Below are 20,840 nucleotides of genomic sequence, written 5' to 3' on the forward strand. Positions count from 1 at the left end.
ACTTAACTATTGTCAAGTTATTTTATGAACAAACTTGAAGGTAGTTAAGTTCACAGTCTTCAGACAAAAACTGAACTTAACTATTGTCAAGTTATTTTATGAACAAACTTGAAGGTAGTTAAGTCCACAGTCTTCAGACAAAACCTGAACTTAACTATTGTCAAGTTGTTTTATGAACAAACTTGAAGGTAGTTAAGTTCACAGTCTTCAGACAAAACCTGAACTTAACTATTGTCAAGTTGTTTTATGTACACACTTGAAGGTAGTTAAGTCCACAGTCTTCAGACAAAACCTGAACTTAACTATTGTCAAGTTGTTTTATGAACAAACTTGAAGGTAGTTAAGTTCACAGTCTTCATACAAAACCTGAACTTAACTATTGTCAAGTTGTTTTATGTACAAACTTGAAGGTAGTTAAGTCCACAGTCTTCAGACAAAACCTGAACTTAACTATTGTCAAGTTCCTTATCAATAAACGTGAGAACAATTGAGTCCATAGTTTGAGAATAAACATGTAATTTTCATTTATACTTTATACATAACTCATCATAACATATATGTACAAAAGTAACAAATATCTCCATTTCTATGGTTATGCAAAAAAAGGGGATCATTATTACAATATTCATCTATGTGCTTATCCTATCACCTTATACAAAAAAGTAACTTACATTTCTGTTCACATGGGTACCAAAAAAACAAAAAAACTCACTATTACAATTTTCATTCCATGTAAGTTCATAGAGTGCCAAAGCTATCATGATATCAAGGGATTGGTCGTTTGCATGTTTTTCGATTATGCCCATATTGACCACATCGACTACAACGAGATGTGCGCTTGTCCTCTCCACCAGAAGGAATTCTTACTTTCCTTGGTCTTCCTGTTGGGCGTCTTGTTTTAGGTGGTAACACAACTTTATCACGAATATGATTAGGTACTACCCAATCTATTTCATTTCCAGTTGGATAAATACACTCTGAATATGAAGATAACAATGCTTTAGTAGTAAAATACTTGGAGCACAAAGTGTAACATGAAATGTTGTAAAATCTACAAGCAGCAATAGCATGTGCACATGGAATATGATCAAGATCAAATTGTCGACATGTGCATGAACGAGTGTCTAAATTCACTTGAGCACTAATGCCAGCATAGTTAACATTACACTCCTTGGAGTTGATAGGTTCCACTAGATATGTTGCTGACATATTATACCTAGAACGAAGTTCTCCATCAGCCCACATGGTAAGTTCAGTTGACATTGACATTGCTTGTTGTTGACGAGTCACAAACCATTTTTGAAGTAAGTTTCTCAATTCTTCAACCAATTGCAAAACCGGAAGATCTCTAGCATTTTTCAACACAGCATTAAGGCTTTCAACGATCCCTGTCGTCATGATATTATATCTTTTTTCGGTAGAATATGAACGTGCCCATCGATCAACACCTATATCCATCAAATATCTTGCTGCTCTTGGGTCAATCATCTCTAGTTGCCCAAATATAAAATTAAACTCTGAAACACGATAAGCATGGGCAGCATCATGGAACAACTTATGAATTGCAGGATTCTTGAACTTTGTCTTCAAATTTTGTCCAACGTGATAAGTGCAGACACCATGCCTCGCATGGGGAAATACTTTATGTACTGCTTTCTCAATGCTACCATGTCGATCTGATATCACAAACAAATCATCAATGTGTCCAAGTGCATCATGTAGTTTTTGTAAAAACCACTCCCATGAGGCATCATTTTCTGAATCACCAATCCCAAAGGCTAAAGGGTATATCTGATTGTTGCCATCTTTACACGCTGCAATAAATAAAGTCCCTAAGTACTTTGCTTTCAAAAATGTCCCATCAACTGCAACCACAGGCCTTATTGATGTGTGAAACCCAGCAAGAGATGCACCAATCGACATAAAAAAGTATTTGAATTGATTATCACAATCAGTAACTATATCAGTAATGGTACCAGGATTTTTTTGCTCTAAAACATAGCAATAGGATGGTAAAGTGTTATAAGACTCCTCAGGTGATCCCCTAATAGAACCTAGAGCAAGTTCTTTGGCTCTCCACGCCTTATCATAACTGATTTGAATGCCATACTGCTTTCGAATGTCTGCTACAATGTCTTTTGGTCGAAATTCACAACCAATCCCTTGATATGTTTCTCTTATACTCTCACCAATCAACCAACTACTTGCATGTCGATTGTCACGAGACATCATATCTAACCGACAAGTGTGTGTTGAATAGAATTTCATTATTTGAAACATATTGGAAATCCCCAACTTGGTAGCACGAACTCGCCACTTGCATTCTTTATCAAAACATTCAACAAGCAATAACTTAGTAGTGGATTTAGTTGTTTTGAACTCAAACTTCCTTTTCAGAGCCATCATATACAACTTCCTTTGTAATTCTTTCTTACTTGAGTAAAGTTGGTGTTCTTCTAGATGGTCATCACTAATTCCACTAACTATAGGTTGTTGCATCATGTTTTGTCTTTCATTTGCTACATCTTCGATTATAGTGGGATTGTCATGTATGAACCCATCACTTGTATCAATCATGGTCAAGATTTCTGCACTCTGAGCTGAACCAGTTCTGAATGAGCCAATTTGGGTCACTTGCTTATCACTAGTAGGGTTAGTATTCATTCTATAATCCTCCTCATTAATTGCAGTCTCATTCATGTTCCAATCATGAACTTTATACCCTTCATGTGACTCATTTTGAAATCTTGGTCCATTTTCACCATCAACAGTAAGAGTTTCAACTGAATCACAATGAATGTGTCTACTTTTATGCATCAACATTGAGTCCTCATTCAATTCTTTATCAATCTCAGAAGACATATGACATTCGAAATAAGAATTGCAAATTGATTTCTGATTGTGATTATCAATTCTCTTTTCAACTGTGATGCACAATGGAACAGGCAGCTTACCATTTGTACAATTTAAACCAATAAAGAATTTCACATCCCCATCATCAGTTAGTTGTATAGGACTTGTGGGTATGTTGGCATTGAATACATACTTCATTGAAAGAAAACAATTTGTTGGATCTAGCTTCAAAATATGATGGACAACCCCTAATAACTCTTTATATGATATAGTTTTCGGGATCTCAATGCCTTTACCTTTACTTCCTTCGAAATAGAAAACATTTCCATCTCGTACCCATTCTCCTTCATATAAAAGCATTATTCCTACTTCATCAACCACTGAAATAACAGAATAATTCAATTAGTGGCATCAACAAACAATATTAGAATATTTTTTAGTTACATCATAGCATTAGCACCAATAAGTAGGTATTAATTTTAAAAAACTCATTCATTATTAAATACATATTATTTCATTACACATATTTATTTTTTTAATAAACAACAAATAAATAACATTATTAATCATCTTTACTACCTCAAATAATACCAATAATGATATAGAAATACAATGTATATAGTTATTAAATAAATTCAGACATTGTAACTCTAAACTATTTTAAACAATAAAAATATATTTGTTTACTAAAAGATTGGTTATGTTGTAATTTATTTAATGTCAAGGCTAATTTGCAAATGATTCAACTCAAATTGAGTATAATTAAATACAATAACAAAAATATAATGTTACTATAAAATAACTATATACAATCTTAACTTACTTCAAGTTCAACTTAACACACGTCAAGTTCAACTTAATATCCGTAAGGTTTTGATATATAACTAAAAAAGATAACTTTATATATTATGTCAAAACCCTATTAACACATATATTTACATCTATATAAAGCACAAATGTGCAAACAATACCAAAACCATCATAAAATTCCATAAGTTTTATTACTTACCATCATTTGATTTTTCCATATAGACAATGTTTCTCCACGCTACACTTTTTAAGCTGATTGTTTCCTTCTTTTAATCCCTTTTTTCATGGCTGTAAATGATATTAAAAAAATTATAACAATTTCAAACTTATTTAAATATTTACTACATCTCATTAAATGTTTGAAAATATTCAATAAATAAAACATGAAATAAAAAAATATGGAAAAATAAAAATAAACGTACACTGTTTATCCAACCACAACTTAAAGCGCTTTAAGTTGGAGAAATCTGAAGAGAAACTGTGTGAGACTTGAAGAAATGCACTGAAAAGAGAGAAACGGAATAACAGGAGAAAATGAAAAAAATGAGAAAGTGGAAGAAATAATAAAAAGGAGGTGAATGGAGGGAAATAAAATTAGAATGGGAGGGAAAAAGGAGTTGATGTAGCTGAGGGGTATTTTTGTCCAGATCGGACCATTTTAGAGGCTATTAAAAGTGGAGGGTTAGTTTTACAATATTGAGGGATTTTTGTCCCTTCTGATCAGTTTTCCCAAAAATTTATACTTTTTGATTAGAAAGACAATTATAAGTAAATATTTCCTATTTTATGTTTTTTAATGGAAAAAAAAATTTTATCTTAAAATTAAAGTTATAATTTGGATGAGTTAGTCGGATTGATGACTAACCTAAGGTTAACTCAAATTAAAAAACAATCAACTCAATTCAACTTCTAACCCAAAACATTCAACCCAAATCCAACTTAACCCCATTTTTCTAAGTTAAGGTTGAATCGAGGTTATTCAAGTTAGACTTTTGATCAAGTTGTATAATTCAAAATTCATCTATAATATTTTTTTTAAAATATTTTTCTATCTATTTATATATAAATTTAAATAGTAAATAAGACAAAATTTTAAAATAACAATAAATAGACAAACATAAATGTATATATTTTTATTTAAAAATAAAAAATATATGATATAATATGATTTGATATTTTTTCTTAAAAATATACAAGAAAATTAATATTCTTATATAGGACAATATATATCATAAATATTATAAAAATATTCAATTGAGTTTGGGTTGAGCTTAGATTATTTGAATTTTAGCCCAAGCTAAACCCAAATTGAGTGCGGGTTGAAAAAACCTAATCCAATTTCAAATCGAGTATTGAAAATGATTGTCCAAATCCCGAATTGAGTTGGATCAACCTGTCCAACTTGCACCCTTACTAGCTTACAATAAAGAAAAATTACAAGATTGAGATAGCTTTGAAAAATCGTACAAGACGAGAAGGTGTATGATAAATCCGTAAGACACCTTGTGGAAACGTGGAAATATAGCTTTGAAAATTTTTTTGCTTTGACGAAAAGAGGTGTCGGTCTCTCTTTTTCTTTCTCTTTCTGTTTTGTCTCTGTTTTTTTCTGGTTTTGTTTTGACCATGAATTTAGTGTGCTGCAATGAAGAAATACATTAAAAAGTGGCATGTGTACCTCTGGACCTCCGGTCAAAGTTGATTTTTAATTCAGCAATATTCAATGAAATAAAATATCAAAGTGTAAATTAATATTTTTATCATTTAATTCTTGTAGATTTGCCATTTATCAAGGAAGCAATTAGTCATATTCCTTAAAAATAAATTGGTATAGGATTCGGACAGCGAGGGTGTTTAGTTTTTTTAACTTTTTGTTGAAAGTAATTTATTTTTAAATTTTAAATCATTTTTTTTATATAATTTATTATAAATTTTCATGAAATAAAAAATTAAAATATTTGACTTTTTTTAAATAAAAAAATATAATATATTGATTTTTCTCCACTTTTTAATACTTAATAAAAATAAAATATTAAAAAAATAAATAAACTAATATTTAACATTATTAAACACTATTTAATTTTAAATTCTATTTAAAATTAAATAATAAATAAATAAACACGGTTATATATCAATTTTTAAATTAAAAAAAAAACAAATATTTTTAAGCTTCCAAAAAATAAAGCTACTATGAATGATGGATTTGTTTAGCAACATTTTTCAAAATAATTTTAAATTTTCTTTTTGAGAATGACTTTTTAAAGTAATTTTTGGTTATTTTAAGAGAAAAATTGTTTGAAAAGTTGAATATGGAAAAGAGTTTTCTTGATTTATTTTCTTCATAAGTGTATTATAATGATTTATATGATGAAAAAGTTTCTAAATATTCTCCAAATTTTTAATTTTTTTCTTAAAATATTCAGAAAAAAAAATCATCATATTTCTCTTTAAAAAAAAAAACCACCTATTTTAAAACAAATTCTCAAAAAATTATTTTCAATAAAAATTTAGCATACTGTTTTATAAGTAAAAAATTATTTTTTTTACAAATTCTCAATAATAGAAAACTATTTCTAACAACAATTCCTAACATATCCTAAGTTTGACTAATTTTTTTTTTAAAAAAATAAATAAAAATTAATACAAGAGTGTCAAACTTTAAAAAAAAAATTGAATAAAAATATACATATACATATAAATAATTATGAAAGTTAAATTCAAAAACAAAAAACTTTATATAAAAATAAAAAATTGGGTTAGTCGTTATTATTGGGCAGCAACGAGATAACGTCAGGTGGCCATGGATATTAGGTGCAACATCCTTATCATTCATATTTTTATTACGGCAAGGCAGTTAGGTATACCATATACCCAAAGAATTCAAACATGTTAAATTTAAATCAAGATTATCATTAAAAAAAAAGGATCAAATTGCTATGTCTTTAAACATTATAATAACAATGTTAATTATATTATACCCGTGCTACACATGAAAAAACAGATCAATCGTGGCTCTCATCATCACCGACCGCTGCCCTGCTCCAGGACATATGAGTCCATGACGGTGGACCTACCTTAAAGGACAAGACAAATATGACATGTGATTGGAAGGACAGCTTCCTATAGAAGCCCATGTAGGGGAATTGCGGACAATGGTGCCTTACAGATTGGCGCTGGCCCCATTTGTCACCACTCAAGAAATGGGCCAGTCTACCGAAACTGCAAAAACAAGTAGAGATTCATTTCTTTACCCAAAAGGACGAGAAAAAAGGGAAAAGGAAAAAAGAGTTAGTTTCTAACCGATCAATCAAACCTTAGTTTCTGATCTTGACCGGGGTGGTTAGGGGGGAACCCAATTGTCAAAACCCTTCTTTATTTATTCCCTGGGAGTATGGGACATTTCCAAGTCTTTTATTTAATAACTAATTAATTAATTAAAGGTTTTACTTTTGTTTGTGGGGCATCTTGTATTTTTCAATGGATAAATGATGAAGCAGAAGCATGTGGGTTGGAGATTTTTGGCACAGAAAGATACATTAATTAAGTTCCATCCAAGTTGGAGGCAGGAATGCTTTGCGAATTCATTCATCTTGCTGACAAACTTTGAAGCAGCTTCTCACCAAGCAAGCCAATTGTGAATTTGCTACATTTTACCCAAATTTCTGAAGACCACCCTGATGAAAATACATTTCAAAAGTAAAAATAATAATAAATAAAAAAGTTCAAAGCGCGCAAAATCAAAGAAAGAGCTCTTAGAGGGCTTTTTCTGACTGAGAAGCCAAGTCAAAAAGATAGAGTCACAGTTACAAATAGTGCATGATTAGAGTATGGCAAGTGGATCTGCCTTAAGATGTGGATATACGCGTGAAATCTATTTAATAAATCAAAGATAAGATAATCACGAAGCCGCCAACGTTTCGTTACAATTTTATTTTATTTTATTTTAGTTTTTTAAGTGAATGTAGCCAGGCCCATGTTTTATAAATATGGCTTCCAAAGGTTGGGTTGAGCCGTTGAGGCAAGAAACAAATTCTCTCATTATCCCACATTCTTCTGTCCTTTTTGCAGCAACCTTGCCATGGCTACTGGCGATTGCAACAAGGAGTTCTCCACCGACTACATATTGTTGGAACCGGAGAAACTGAATTTCTATGAACTCATTCGCATCTTGTTCCCGGGTGACATAGAGAAGAGAAAATTTGTAGACTGCCTAGAGGGAGCTGAGTCGAATTTCGAGCGTAGATGGATCATATTCATCTCCATCTCGGCACAAAAGTTTCTGCAGTTTGTGGCAAAGCCATTGTCATGGTTTGGATCAGCGTTTGAGACGGGGTTGAACCTTTCCTCCACTAATGGCGGCTTTGGCATGCTCTTGCTCAATTGCTTAAGAGGTCAGTGATTCCATTATTGAACTCCATGATCTGGATTGATTTATTTTTTTTTATTATTATCAAATTCTCTAATCATGCTTAGACATATCTACCATCTCGTTCTGTATATTGGACATGTAGCTAGCGTCACGGGAAAGTACTATTATATGGAGTTTTTATTTGTTATTGACCTTAAGCCATGTGATCAACTTGGCCTTTTTAAAATCATTACTCTTCTTTACAGCTCAGACTTCCTGGTTTTTCCTCAACAATTGCATTCATATTCTATATTTCAAGCATATCCAAGGACAAGGAGGTTAATTAATTTTGACATTAAATGAAGCTTTTAATGGGGTTTGTACAACAAAATCTATTAATTTTGTTTGTCTATTCAAAGACTAAATATGAATAGAATGATGTTGTGTAGGGAATATCCAGTGGCCGGACAAAACATCGCCGACTTTCTCATCGTTCAATGGACATTTAGACAAGCGAGTGGAGTTAGATGAAAGCATCAAACCAGGAGATAGCAAATATTATGCAGCACTTACTATGATGTCTTCTAAGATATCTTATGAAAACAAAGCCTTTATCAAAACTACAGTGGAAGATGAATGGAAGGTACAATGGTTTCCACTTTTTGCCTTTATTTTTTCTATTTCACGATTGGATTTGATATATGCACCTTTGAAAGACGTATAGGCCATCCAAGGTACCACTTTCATAACTTATAAGAGGCCTTCTGGATGGAAAAATTGCATTTTGGGAGAGATTTTGTTGAGTTATCGAGACCTTGATATAAAATTTATGATGATTTTGCAGATGGAATTTTTGGGATCTTTTGATTTCTGGAATGGTAAGAAAATCTTATTCTTATACAATTGCCATGGTTTTGTCCTTGGACTTGTGTGAAGACAACCCTAGATTAATTTCATTCTCATGTACGAATCCTTTGTTTCTCAGATTATCAAGATAAAGCTACGACACAAGCATTCATACTTCATGATAAAACTGTCGACAGCGATACAATTATTGTAACCTTCAGAGGTACTGAAACATTCGATGCAGATGCATGGTGTACCGACTTTGATATCTCTTGGTATGAAATCCCGGGTGTGGGAAAGATTCATGGGGGATTTATGAAAGCTCTAGGCCTACAAAAAAACCTAGGTTGGCCTAAGGAAATTGAACAGGATGATAGTCACTCGCCGGTGGCTTACTATGCCATTAGGGAAATGCTGAGGGAACGCCTGCAGGCAAACGATCAAACAAAATTTTTAGTGACTGGTCACAGCTTAGGGGCGGCACTGGCAATCCTCTTTCCGGCAATTTTGGCATTGCACGAGGAGACATGGATGTTGGAGAGACTGCGGGGCGTTTATACATTTGGACAACCCCGGGTTGGCGATCCGAAGTTTGGGGAGTTCACGACAGAGCAGCTGAAAGAGCACAATATTCCATATTTCAGGTTTGTTTATGGTAACGATTTGGTGCCTAGGTTGCCCTACGATAACAAGGCGCTTATGTTCAAGCACTTTGGAACATGCCTCTACTATAACAGCTTCTACGAAGGAAAGGTAAGCTTCTAGCTTATCAGTAATAATTCAAGAATTATTTTAAGTTGCATAATTTAAAAAAGACTATATAACTCATAGAAGTGACTGGCATTGTCCTTTGTTTACAGATTGTTGCAGAAGAACCAAACAAGAACTACTTCTCTCCATTGATGGCCATACCCAAGACCATGAATGCCGTGTGGGAGTTGATAAGAAGCTTCATTATTGGCCACTCAAAAGGAAAGGACTATACAGAAGGATGGTTCCTCAGAGCCTTTAGGGTGTTGGGACTCATAGTCCCAGGTGTATCAGCTCATGGACCCCAAGATTATGTCAATGCTACTCGCTTGGGATCCTCAGCTTTATTCCTTCCACACCAAATCCCAACAGAGTAACAATGTCCCCGAGTCTCTACTCGGCTCAGAAAAACAAGTTAATTAGTGTACGTAGTTAATTCGGAGCAATTTCAATTTCAATTAATGAAAAATGATATTGTTATTCAAGTTGAGTTCAGTTGGGGTTTTTGGAGTAGCATGCATGAATACTTAACAGAGCAATTGTTGGGGAAAACCTACAATGGTCCAATTCTAGATTGTACGGAAAATATGACCAAGCATATGAACGCCCAATAAAGGACTTCTAATGGAGCAGCATTATACTCTAATGTAGGTAAACAATTCAAAAAAAAAAAATGTAAAATAGATCATAAAGAGGAGCTTCAATAGCAAGCACTCCAACACCCAGAATGTCTCAAAACGAAACAAGTTCTTAGGAATACGACACACCCAGGTATGTGAAGTCAGGTTGGGTCAGGCCATCTTGGCTTGGACTTTAAAAAATAAAAAATATATCCACACAAAAACTAACTTAAGTATTAATATACTTCAAAACCATAAGTACAAAACTTGAAACAACACTATGTAGACCCCTTCTTTTTGCAAACCAACTCCAGTGTTTATTATTATTGCTTTTATCAATAACACCAAAAGGTATCTTCTGATCACCTAAAGGAGCTGGCAGCACCTTGGACGAATGGGGGGACCAGCTTCCATGAAGCTTCATGCATGAGACGCGTAGCCTTGGACCTGACCACCTTGCCATGATGGTGGTTGAAGTTTCAGAGGGTGACGGCTGGAGCAATAGAGCGGGCGAAGGATTTGAGTTTGAGGGAGAGATTGTTCTAGAAGGAATCAGAAGGAGAGGGAAAACTGCATTTTTAAGGAGTTTTTCAGGTTGCTTGAGAGAGAACCAGGGAGGAGCCTTAGAGAGAAACTGAAGAAGAAGCAGAACCACACTCCTACTCCCTTATGATTCCATCTATATTAGCCCATGGATGTCACCTGAAATGAGGTTGTATACGTTCATGGCTCGCTTAGTTTCCCTAGGTTATTTTTCCAGTTTTTGCCTTGCTTCCATCTTATTTTGTTCATTCCCTTGTTTTTGCTAAGTCCGGAGTGTGAAGATCTCACCTGGGTTGGCCATGGGACTGCGTTGAAGCTTTGGTATTTAGGGTCACATTGTCGTCTGGGTTCATTAAGCAGCACGGTGGTGATAAAGATGTTTTGGTGTTATTAATTTGGGTGAGGAAGTTGCTTATGTGAATCGTGAAGGTTCAGTTTGTGCTTTGAGAGAGAAACAAACTTTTTCCCATGAGAGTTTGGGTGGAGGCATTTCAGTTTGCTGTGAGTGCTCCTTGCTACACTCATCTCTACTCATGCACACAAGAATCGTGCTCCCATCACCATACCCATGTCCCTACTACCCATCTCATCCTTCATAAGCCCTCATGCATATCACTCTCTTTAAAACCCATTGACCCACTTCTCCTACCACATTTCCCATTCATTCCATTGCAAAACCTCCAACTAATTCCTTCCATATCATCACCTTCCCATCCTAATCAATCTTCATACCCATTTTCAAACCCATATCTCATTCTTCCTTAAAACACCCCCCACTAACCCATTTCTCAAACTATACCCCCATCATCTACGCCATCCATGAGCAAGATCACTAGCCCATTTCTTTTTCTCACTTTCGCTCACTATCCGTGGCTGCCCATCACACCTAAGAAGCCTCACCAACTGCCCACTGTTCATGTCTCACTCATGCATAAGAACCATGCATGCATAGTCATCCTCGTTTCTTTCACTACACGTGGCTACCCATCACACCCAAGATGCCTCACCAGCTGCCCACTGCTCATGTCTCACTCATGCATAAGAACCATGCATGTCATAGCCACCCTCATCTCTCCACCTTCACGCCCACCAAACCCCCTCATACCCATTCCTCTCTTTAAATCTTCATCTATCATAACCTCCAAACCCATCCCCATACTCGTTTCTTTATCCTTCACAGCCATTGCAACAACCCGCTTCATTCCCATACCCATTTTCACTCTTCCCATATCACCACATACCTATACCTCCATCCATCATTTCACCACCTCATCCGTTCAAACCCGTTCTCCTAGTCCCATGCATGGAAACCTCATTTCACTCCATTTTTAAGCATTATACCTATCACTATGCTCCATTTATCATACCTCATGCCCATTGAAACCTTCTCTTTACCCACCAATGCCCATCATCATCATACCCACTTCGCCCACTAATACCCATTTTTAGCTCATTCCCTTCATTTCCACCACACCCATTTCATACCCGCATGCACAGGAATCATGCATGTATGGCCAGCTTATGTTCTCCTCATACCCATTTTCTCCATTCCCACGCTGCCATCGTCCACATACAATCATCATCCCTTTCCATTAGTTTGTCATCCATTGGACTGCAACCTAAAGGTTTTAAAAGTGAGGTAAGGTTGTCTTTTGATCCTCACAGTTGGTATTTTGAGCAGAGCTTTTATTGGTGGACTCTTAAGCAGTGGGTTGAGTTTATTTTTGGGCTTAAATTGTCTCATGTGGGCTTTGAACTCATGTATTGAGTTTAGACTTGATTAGCTTATATTCAGGTTGAGCTTTGTATGACTGGGCTTCACTGAAGGCTACTGGGTATGTTGATTTTTTATTGCTTTGAGCCCTTATTCGTTTGGTGTAGACCCCAATGGGCTGAGTATTTGGCCCTCTCAAGCTTTTTTTTTTTTTTTAATTTTATGATAAAAATGTAATTTTTATAAAAATTCTATCCTCAAATAACCTTTCAAATTTCACTTTTATATATATATATATACCAATTTTCAAATCCTTTTTCCAAAATTCCACTTTTCAATAACTTTAATTCTCGAAAATTCAATTTTCCAAAACTCCATTTTTAGATTTAACTATCCAAAATACCATTTTCGAAATAATTTCCTAAAATTTAATTTATAAAACTTTAATTCTCAAAAATTCAATTTTCCTAAACTTTGTTTTTTTAAAAAAAAAAAAATCAATTTTCCAAATTTAATTCTCAAAATAATTTTCTAAAATTCTAATTTTAAATTCAATCTTCCAAGATTCAAATTTTTAAATTTAATTTTCCAAAATTCCACAATTCCGACCAATTTTCTAATTTAATTTCCAATTTCCGGAATTTCAATTTCCACATTTATTTATTTAATTATTATTATTTTCATTATTATTATTATTTCATTTATTTATTTTTAAAATTCGAATTTCCATCGTTAAGTAACCCTTCAAAATTCCGATTTCCAAATTTAATTTTCAATTTCTAGAATTCCAATTTCTATATTTATTTATTTAATCATTATTATTTTCGTTATTATTATTATTATTTTATTTATTTATTTTTAAAATTTTCATCTTTAAATAATTTTCACGTTTATTTATTTAATCATGATCATGATCATTTTCGTTATTATTATTATTCTATTTATTTATTCATTTTTTTATTTTTAAAAACTCCATCTTTAAATAATTTTCAAATTTCCAATTGTCAAATAATTTTCAAAATTTCAATTTCTTTCAAATTTAATTTCCAAAATTGCAATTCTTAAATTTAATTTTCAAAATCCCAATTTTCAAATAATTTTCGAGACTTCAATTTTTAAATAAATTTCAAAACTCCAGTTTTCTTTCCACTCCATTTTTCGAATATTTTTTTTAATTCACAAATTTTCTTGATTTTCAAATAATCTTTCGTTTTCCTTGATTTTTTTTTTAAATAAGTATAAATGAATTTTTCATAGTTCCAAAATAATGGAATTTGTGATATTAATTCATGCAAAATAAATTAGGCTTTGATGGGGACCCTACATATGAGTTTTCTTTTCTGGGTCAATTGTTATGTTTAAAGAGTATTGTTTGATCTTTACCTTACTCTTTGATATGCATGTGATGATTTTATACTCGAACTAACTTTATTTCCATGATAACACACTATTAATTGCTAGTAAGGTACCATCTCATTTTCATTTCGCTTATTCTGATGTGTGATTCATTTTATTATTTGATTATTTCACTTGTACCTATTGATTTTCTAATCAATTGTCACATCCGTCTCACCTTATTTAATAGGGACTCATTTTTAGGGACTTAGAAAGGTGTTACGGTCTTTACCGTACCTTCTCGATAAGTAACCTGACCCTCGAATCCATATTTGGTTTCTCATATACTATCTTTTCTAAATAATGAGTCACACTAAGGGTTTTCTTTCTTATTTTGTTTGTCCTTTAAAAATAAAACAAAAATAAGTGGTGATTCCGACTTTTCTTTTCAAAATTAATTTTTCATCAACTTAAAAGCAAGTCTTATCGATCGAGTGGGAACACATCAAGCAAAATATAGGGTATAAGAAAGTAGTGGTGCAGCCAACAAATGGCTTAGGGGAGGGTAACATGTAACTCTATATTTTAGAGAGGGCAAAAGTTGAACAAAAAACATTTGTAATCTAGTAGTAACTAGAGAAATCTTTTTCTATCTTCAAGAAATAGGAATTTATAGTCTCTTAGTAACAAAAATAAATATAAAAAAAATTCCCCAAGAAAATGCCCTTAGGCATGCATCGGATCCACCTCCAGTAAGCAAGTCTTCAGCCATGAAAGAACGCCAAAAACATAAAAATTTAAAAGAAAAAATCCCTATTTTCATCCGTGTTGACCGAGTCAAAGCTAAAAAATGAGCTATAAGAGTTGAACCGTCAACCAAAAGACTGGGCCAACACTCACCTTACCATAGGGGCAAGCTTGCCCCTTATTAATTATTTTGTACCATATATATATATATTATTAAAAGTTTTCATATATATACAAAATATTAAAACAATACTTTAAATAATGAAATAATTATAATTATTTTATAATTAAATAAAAATTTTCATTTAATTAAATAGTAAAAAGTTTTTAATATCATTAATATATTAATTAAATATTAAAAAATTATACATTTATCATAATTTATTTTATACCATTTAATACAATTAAATTAAGTATATGATAATTTTAATATTAAATATATTTTAAAATTAAATATATTATAATCAAATATCATAATATCATTGGATAATATATATATATATATTAATTTCTTTAACAAACCACCTTTAAAATATATATTATATTTCTAATTTTATTTTTAAGAATTTTGTTTTATATTTTTATAAGTTTTGATCAATTTTAGATCAATCGATATTTTGTATCAAAATATCCGTCATTATATCCGTAAAATTGAACTAGTGATATATCCGTGATTACCCGTAAAATTGAATTAGTGATATATCTATGATTACCGATGTTTTTATTATTAGATGAGAGTGATAGAGTAGTTTTCAAGATAAGTAATTATTTCTCAAGTTATATTTTTCCTTTTAATAATAAAATAAGTTATTAGAACTGGGAATGCTAATACCACAAATGATGATTTTGTGATGTGGGAATTGTTTTTATGCTTCTCCAATAAAGAATTTTAAAGAGTGTTTGATAAAAATTGAGAATTAAATATTGAAAATATCTTAGAATAATGTTTTTTCAAAACAATTTAAAAAAAATAGTTCTTACTAATAAATTAAAAAACAATTTTTTTTTCATATTTTATAAAATGAAAATATGTTTGGAAACTTTGAATGTTGTCCATCTTACTTCAGTGTTTCCAAATAATATTTTAAAATTAAATTTTATTCATCATATTTTGTTTTCGATCATTCTTTATTATCATATAATTGATAACAATCTTAAAATAGTAACTTAAGACACCTTAAAATATTCTTAAAAAAATACAACTTTTCAAAAATTTATGTTCTATTAAAAAAAATTAGCAAACATGCTTTTGAATTTAAAAAATATTTTAAGCGAGTTTTTATTATAAATTTCTGTAACTCAATCAAAATAACATGTTGAAATCAAATCAAGACCGCTTTTTTGACAAGCATGCAAGAGCACTTATAATTAAATTTAAACTAAAGTTAGCATAAAACAACCAAATCATAAAGTCTTCAACATTATAATAACAATGTTCATCACATCGAGTTTCAGATGGAAACATCCCAATCAGGCCGTTCATCAGTCATCAGTCATCGCCATTAAAAATGGCCTTCTCCACAGAAATGAGTGTGGCCCTACCTAGATGACGAGGGTAAGTCTCGGTCTCATATCCCTAATTCCCTACCAAGGTAAGCTCCAATACTTGAGGCCCTTGTAGATAATTGCAGACGTGATAGCCAGCACATAAACACATGGTGCCTTACAGACTGGCCCGGTGGCCCCATTTTGAGAACTGCAATGGTTCCATTCCCTAATCGACCATTTTTCAAAAAGTTTTTCACGTCAATTTATAAAGAATTTTTCATATTTTTTAATTATTTCTCACACGACCTAAAAAATTATTTTTTTTTGTCAAAAATTGATAAAAGGTGTTCCTTGTAAGTTTCAGGTTCAGTGACCAAATATGCTTGCTCTTAATTTCTTGATCTTCACTCAATACCCACCCAAATGTCTCCTTTATTATTTCCTGACAATTCCGGTTCTTTATTTTGCCCATGGTCTTCTCCTTTTCAATTGACTATTTGATGAAGCCCAACCCTAATCGATCGAACACGTGGAAAGTAGCATTGATATAAATTGAAGAAAATGGGTCCACATGATTAGATTGTGGAGTTAATTGGACGCCTCAAGTCAAAAGCTCATCTTTTTAATGCGGTTCCTATGTGGGGCTGAGGCAAGGAGAAAATTTATCTCATTAGTCTTCCCACTTTCTTCTTTCCTTTCTGCAACAACCTTGCCATGGCTACTAAGGAATGCAACAAAGAATTCTCCAGCGAGTGCGTACTGCTGACACCAGAGGAAGTGAGTTTCTTTCAACTCTTTCGCATCTTGTTCCCCGGTGACAAAGGGAAGGAAAATTTTGTGGACTCTCAGAAGGGAGTGGAGTCGACTTTCAAGCGAAGATGGATCATATTCATCTCCATCTTGGTTCAGAAGTTTCTGCAGTCCGTGGCAAAGCCACTGTCATGGTTTGGATCAAAGTTTGAGACGGGGTTGAACCTTTCCTCAAGTAATGGCAGCTTTCGTATGCTCTTGCTCAATTGCTTTAGAGGTTAGTGATGATCCCATCCTTCGATTCATGATCTCAGATGAATTTTCTATCAAATGCTTATGAACTGGTACCAGTACATGTGCACTGGTTGTTTGATAATCGATACAGACATAGTATGATGATGGGTCAGGTTACCCTCTGCACTTGACCTTTCCCATCAAGTCAACTTTACAGCTCAGGCCAAGCTAATTTCTCCAAGTACTCTTAGTATTGTAACTTCAACCACTTAATTTAAGTTATTAAACATATTAATTATGTTTGATGAAGTAATGCATAGTTTAATTGTAAATTATTTTTGAAGTCATTAAGTATTAGGTTTTAGTGTCTTACTGAATGCCTTCAAAATATGGATGAGCTAATGTTGTATAGGAAATATCCAATGGCCGGACAAAACGTCGTCGACTTTCTTATCATTCAATGGGCATCTAGACAAGCGAGTGGAGTTAGATAAAAGCATCAAACCAGGAGATAGCAGATACCATGCAGCACTCTCTATTATGTCTGCTAAGGCATCTTATGAGAATGAAGCCTATATCAAAACTACAGTAGAAGATCAATGGAAGGTATAATGATTTTCATATTTTATCTTATATTTTTTCTTTCCAGGATTGGATTTTATGCACCTTTCAAAGATCTATAGGCCATCAAATAGTAGTATTACAATCGTTCTGGAAGAAAAAATTTGTTCTCGAGGAAGATTTTGGTGATCACATGGAGTATCTAGACCTTGATGTAAAATTTCTGCTGTTTTACAGATGGAATTTTTGGGGTTTTTTGATTTCTGGAATGGTAAGATAAAGAAACCTTGATCTTGTATTTTCACTAATTGCCATGGTTTTGTTCTTGGACTTACATAAATGCAATGTTAATTTCTCAGACTATCAAGAGAAGGCTACGACACAAGCCTTCATACTTCGCGATAAAAGTGGTGGCAGCGATACCATCATAGTGGCCTTTAGAGGTACTGAAACATTCGACGCGGATGCATGGTGTACTGACTTTGATCTCTCTTGGTATGAAATCCCCGGTGTGGGGAATATTCATGGGGGATTTATGAAAGCTCTGGGCCTAAAAAAGAACCTGGGTTGGCCTAAGGAAATCAAACAGGACGATAGCCACCCACAGGTGGCTTACTATGCCATTAGGGAAATGCTGAGAGAACACTTGAAGGCAAGCGATCAAACAAAATTTTTGGTGACTGGTCACAGCTTGGGTGCGGCGTTGGCCATCCTCTTTCCGGCGGTTTTGGTGTTGCACGAGGAGGGATGGATGCTGGACAGACTCCTAGGCGTATACGCATTCGGGCAGCCCAGGGTTGGAGACCAGAAGTTTGGGGAGTTCATGACAGAGCAGCTGAAAAAGCACAGTATTCCATATTTCAGGTTTGTTTACTGTAACGATTTGGTGCCTAGGTTGCCCTATGACGACACGGCCCTTATGTTTAAGCACTTCGGAACGTGCCTCTACTTCAACAGCTCCTATGAAGGAAAGGTAAGTAGCTTTCTCCCACATAATCCACATATCAGTAATAATTAATGAAGAATTATTCAAAGGCCCATGTGTTACTTTCATTGTCCTTGGTTAAAGATTGTTGCAGAAGAACCAAACAAGAACTACTTCTCTCCATTGATGGCCATGCCCAAGACCTTAAATGCCATGCGGGAGTTGATAAGAAGCTTCACTATTGCACGCTCAAAGGGAAAAGAGTACACAGAAGGGTGGTTCCTCAGATTCTTTAGGGTGTTGGGACTTATAGTCCCTGGTGTTTCAGCTCATGGCCCCCAAGATTATGTCAATTCTACCCGCTTGGGATCCCCAGCCCTGTTTCTCCCACACCATGACCCAACACCTTGACTATGTAACCCTACACAGGAAAAATTTTAGTGTAATTAAGTTTCTGTAATTTCTATTGAGAAAGCAGAGTGCATTAATTGTTTATTAAACAATACATACGATTCTTTCTATTTGCCTATCACTTAAGGTTTAGTCTCTGTCAAGTGTCATCAAGTTGTATTGTTTTTCTCAGAGCGTTGCATTTGAAAATTGAAGCTTTGAGCCCTTTGGATAGAAATGATGTGCGCTCCAATAGCAGGTGTAGGTAAATAAACAAGAGGAGAAAAACTCAAACAAAGAGCAGCTTTGCAAACAAGCTTTCCTTTGCTAAAAGCACTCTTTTAACATACTTAAATACATTTGCCTAAACTTTTCTGGCACTTTTTCTTTGTCAAATAAAAAGTAATGTCAAATGACAAAATTATTCTCTTCTTTATTACCTTTTTTTCTTTTTCTATAAATATATATATAAAAGGAAAAGTAGATGAACATGCGTAGGAAGAGACTAGAAGGGTTTATTTAACACATCAATTAATTCCATACTCCATTAGCACAGAATGTAAGGACAATATTTTTATAGGATATAATTTCTTTTTAAAGCCCTTCTCTGCTTGCCATGCTTTGGCCCGAAGTTTGCAAGCTTGCCTAGACTTGGGCTGAAGGCTAATTAGCCAAACTTGCATCTATAGGAACATCTCACACCAAAGTGATGCTACCAAGAAGTCTTAAAATGCCTTTGCACTCAAAATCATACTACCCAATAGATCCCAAGCGCAAAATAAATAAATAAAAAAACAAAAAACAAAAACAAACACATGAAAACATCAAAATCCAATAGGAAAATGAGGTCTTATTCTCATCTTTGCTACCATCATTTTCACTCACTTGCTTACTCTTGTGCACTAGAGATGAAGTTGTTGAAGGGTCATGTTACCAAAGTTTGTGATGTGGTTGAAGTATATATAACTTTTGTAATTGAGATAATCCTAAATGATGAAAAAACTCGATCAATGGAAATCTATAGTAATTCGATGAGAAACACACAATCACAATGAAATGTCCTACAAAGACCTAACAAGTTGTTGGTTGTCACATGACCAACAAACTCTTGTCAAAAATGTATCTTACCCTATTATCATACCAAGGCATGCTTGGTCTTGGAACTATGTCAAGTATGAACTACCATATCAAAGATATGTCTTACTTTGAAATTCTAGATTAAAACTATCTCTATCAGTAGTAAGCTACTTGACCATAGTTGAGGTCAACCACATTCATCAAACTATGGTAAGATCATTATTAAATAATATTCATGGCAAATAAGGAGTCGTTTTCTTTAAGTGGATCTTGGGGTCCAATTGTTAATTAGAAAAGACTAAGCAACAACTTAGTAATATTTAATTATATTTTTTGGTCTTTATCTACTTTTCATCATACGAGTCATCCGAGGAAATCAATGAAGTGTTTATTGTTGGAAGTTTGAAAAATGACATGTTAAAGAAATTTCTAGTAACCAGAATTATGAATGGCTATAAGATTCCTCTTTAGGATAATGTTCTTACATACATATGTATGAAATTCCGATCATGATAATGAAAGAAAAATGATATGGTGATGAGATTATAGATTTTTAAACTCTTCTAACCAGGATCATGGTCATTATGAGGATTGATAATGACATTGATCATTGTATCATATATGGGCTTGGTATGTTCGATCTTTGTATTAACATTTTCACTTATCTAGTCAAGTAATCTATTTTAAGGTTTGATAATATGTTTGTTGTAAGGTATTGACTAAAGTGTACATTGATATGGAGTCGAATTCCCTAATAGGATTATTGGAGTAGTTAGCTTTAATTAGGGGTTGGGTTGTTTTGTTTTTTGGTTGAAAGGCCATAGTCGCCTCGTATACTCCATGTATGCTTTG

At 33.3% G+C, this 20,840-nt stretch overlaps 3 protein-coding genes across 3 annotated transcripts; 2 read left to right on the plus strand and 1 right to left on the minus strand.

Moving 5' to 3' along the window:
• Window positions 1–765: 765 nt before the first annotated feature.
• Window positions 766–2,862, minus strand: LOC132254033 (uncharacterized). The gene has a single exon (XM_059737740.1). It carries the CDS (start codon window positions 2,860–2,862, stop codon window positions 766–768), a length of 2,097 nt encoding a protein of 698 aa, XP_059593723.1.
• Window positions 2,863–7,678: 4,816 nt separating this feature from the next.
• LOC100242185 (triacylglycerol lipase OBL1) lies at window positions 7,679–10,099 on the plus strand. Its single transcript, XM_002277746.4, has 5 exons — window positions 7,679–8,051; window positions 8,458–8,651; window positions 8,853–8,886; window positions 8,994–9,607; window positions 9,715–10,099. Exons 1-5 carry the CDS (start codon window positions 7,739–7,741, stop codon window positions 9,979–9,981), a joined length of 1,422 nt encoding a protein of 473 aa, XP_002277782.1. The 5' UTR covers window positions 7,679–7,738; the 3' UTR covers window positions 9,982–10,099.
• A 6,579-nt stretch (window positions 10,100–16,678) lies between these two features.
• LOC100242257 (triacylglycerol lipase OBL1) lies at window positions 16,679–19,069 on the plus strand. The gene is made up of 5 exons (XM_002282557.4): window positions 16,679–17,078; window positions 17,448–17,641; window positions 17,834–17,867; window positions 17,956–18,569; window positions 18,666–19,069. The coding sequence occupies exons 1-5, from the start codon at window positions 16,766–16,768 to the stop codon at window positions 18,930–18,932; spliced, it is 1,422 nt and encodes a 473-aa protein (XP_002282593.1). The 5' UTR covers window positions 16,679–16,765; the 3' UTR covers window positions 18,933–19,069.
• Window positions 19,070–20,840: the final 1,771 nt, after the last annotated feature.

This window comes from Vitis vinifera, chromosome 7 (genome assembly GCF_030704535.1).
Source record: "Vitis vinifera cultivar Pinot Noir 40024 chromosome 7, ASM3070453v1".
In the NCBI taxonomy this organism is placed as follows: Eukaryota; Viridiplantae; Streptophyta; class Magnoliopsida; order Vitales; family Vitaceae; genus Vitis; species Vitis vinifera.